Here is a 2386-nt window from a genome sequence, read left to right on the forward strand (position 1 = left end):
TGTTGAGAGAGACGAATAGAGAGAGAGACTTTTACTGACATAATGACGAGCAGCGGAGAAAAAGCCAACGAGGTAAGGACGTGTTATCGATAGACTCGGCGAAGTGACGCTCGTCCCGTCAGTAAAATTATTGTCACGGTGTATATATCCACTCTTGCCTTCCCTCAGTATGTACCGTCATTCAAAATCGAGGAGAACGTATTGGTTGGCACGGGGGAAACTCATCCGGTATGCGCGAACGTCGGCGAACTGGTTCTCAATACGAGGGCTGCTCCGTAAGTTTTGCGACTAGTAAGGAAAATACGGTAATTTGTCATTGAAAATGGCTTTATTGTTTTTCAAAGTATTCTCCATGATGATCAATACACTTCTGCATTTGCTCAAACCATTTATTATAGTATCCATGCCACTCCGAAAGTGGTATCTCCAAAACATGTGTTTTAAACGCATCAACCGCTTCTTCTGGCGTCGAAAATCGTTGACCACGCAGTTTATTCTTCATGTTTGGGAACAAAAAGAAGTCATTGGGTGTCAAATCAGGATTGTACGGTGGATGACCCATTAATTAGATGTTTTTATTGGTCAAATAGGCGGTTGTTTGAGCCGATGTGTGAGAGCTCGCATTGTCATGGTGAAGAATGATTCGTCGTCTTGAGTTGTTTTTCCTTATTTGGCCGAAGACTTCTGGCAAACAAATGGTTGTGTACCACTCAGAATTGACCGTTCTACGTTTCTCTAAGGGTACTGTTGCCACATGACCAGTTTTTCCGAAAAAACAGGCGACCATTTGTTTCGAAGTGCTTCGAGCGCGAACAACTTTTGTTGGGTTAAGTTTACTTTGAAAGACCCACACAGTCGACTGCTGTTTAGTTTCCGGCTCATATGCATAGATCCATGACTCGTCACTTGTGTAGAGGTTATATACGGCATTTGACGCACCTCGATCGAATTTCTTCAGCATTTTTTTGCAACAATTTACACGATCCTTTTTTTGAGCAATTGTCAAATTATGCGGGATCCAACGTGAACAAATTTTTTTTACGGCCAAATGTTCATGCAATATCGTCTGTATGCAATTCATACCAACACCCAGGGATGCCTGAATCTCACGGTATGTCACATGTCAATCTTGCATTATCAATTCACACACAGCATCGATGTTTTCTGGCACAGCAGCTGATTTTGGACGACCTTCGCGAGGTTCGTCGGTGAGCGAACTACGACCACGATTGAATTTATTAAACCAGCGACAAATAGTGGCCTTGTGTGGTGTTTCATTGCCAAAAGTGGAAGCAAGTTGATCGATGCACTCTTGTCTCGATAATCCACGTCGAAAGTCGTAAAAAATCATCGCACGAAAGTGTTCTCGTGTTAATTCCATTTTTTCGCTGAGACATAATTTTCAAGTCACTGTAAACAATACAAGTAGCCTCCGTACGACAAAACGTTTCGAGTAAAAAAATCTTCCAAACTGTCAAACTTTTTGGTAAGGTTAGATTTTACCTAGCAACGCCAGTGTTGCCAAGTCGCAAAACTTACGGAGCAGCCCTCGTAGGTTAAGCAGTAAGCCGGATTTCGTCGTACCGTCACATGAAAATCTTATGACTGATTAGGCTCTATCGCATCCGTAGCTCCGTAAGCTTCAATTAAGCTAAGCTGAGCGGAACCAAGGAAACGAACTTAGAAACGGCTAGGAACTTACGGGGTGATAGATGAACGAGTAAAAGGATTACCCGCAATTTTTTTCGCACACTGTGAGAGAAGAAATATCTAAAGAATATAAAATATATTTATTCGATGGCTACTAACAACATACTTATACTAATATATAACATTTTCATAATAAGAAAACAAGAAAACATGCATCTCTTTAGAATCTAAACTTTTCATTAAAGCAATTGTTTATTCTATTTAAATAATAAAATTTAAATTGGAAAGTAAATATATTGTCATATTAAATATCTTTATTATAACAATAAGAAATAAATATATTTTTACAAAAGTATTATTTATATAAATAATAAAAATTTTATTTTTAAGTATTTTTAATAATAATTTTTTTTATCTTTTAGATATTTTTCCTCTCACAATGCATTGACGAGCTTTAAATATTAATCTTTTAACATTCAAGAAACAGAGTGTGACCTGGAAATTATTGTTTATAAGCTTGTCAATATATGTTAATTTCTAATCTATCTCGACATTTGCACACTTACCATATAATTTCTTCCATGTTATTACGTGAAAAATATCAACATGTTAATTTCCATCTGATTATTAATCGAGAATCGCATTTAAACATGTGTAATGTAATTTCGTAGTGTCACAACGATGAGCGATTTTAGAATTGAGGATAATATCTTAATAGGAAAGGAATTATCGATAC

General features: G+C 37.2%; 1 protein-coding gene across 1 annotated transcript in view; it reads left to right on the top strand.

Moving 5' to 3' along the window:
* Positions 1-10: 10 nt before the first annotated feature.
* The window catches only part of LOC116846831, a 3266-nt gene continuing 890 nt past the window's right edge, over positions 11-2386 (top strand). Inside the window, exons 1-2 of the mRNA XM_032821167.1 lie at positions 11-72; positions 169-275. Coding sequence (XP_032677058.1) covers positions 43-72; positions 169-275 — 137 coding nt within the window. The 5' untranslated portion in view covers positions 11-42. The remainder of the gene's footprint in view (positions 73-168; positions 276-2386) is intronic.

This window comes from Odontomachus brunneus, unplaced genomic scaffold (assembly GCF_010583005.1).
Source record: "Odontomachus brunneus isolate Ranch 3 - 2012 unplaced genomic scaffold, Obru_v1 Obru_scaffold_070, whole genome shotgun sequence".
Classification (NCBI taxonomy): domain Eukaryota; kingdom Metazoa; phylum Arthropoda; class Insecta; order Hymenoptera; family Formicidae; genus Odontomachus; species Odontomachus brunneus.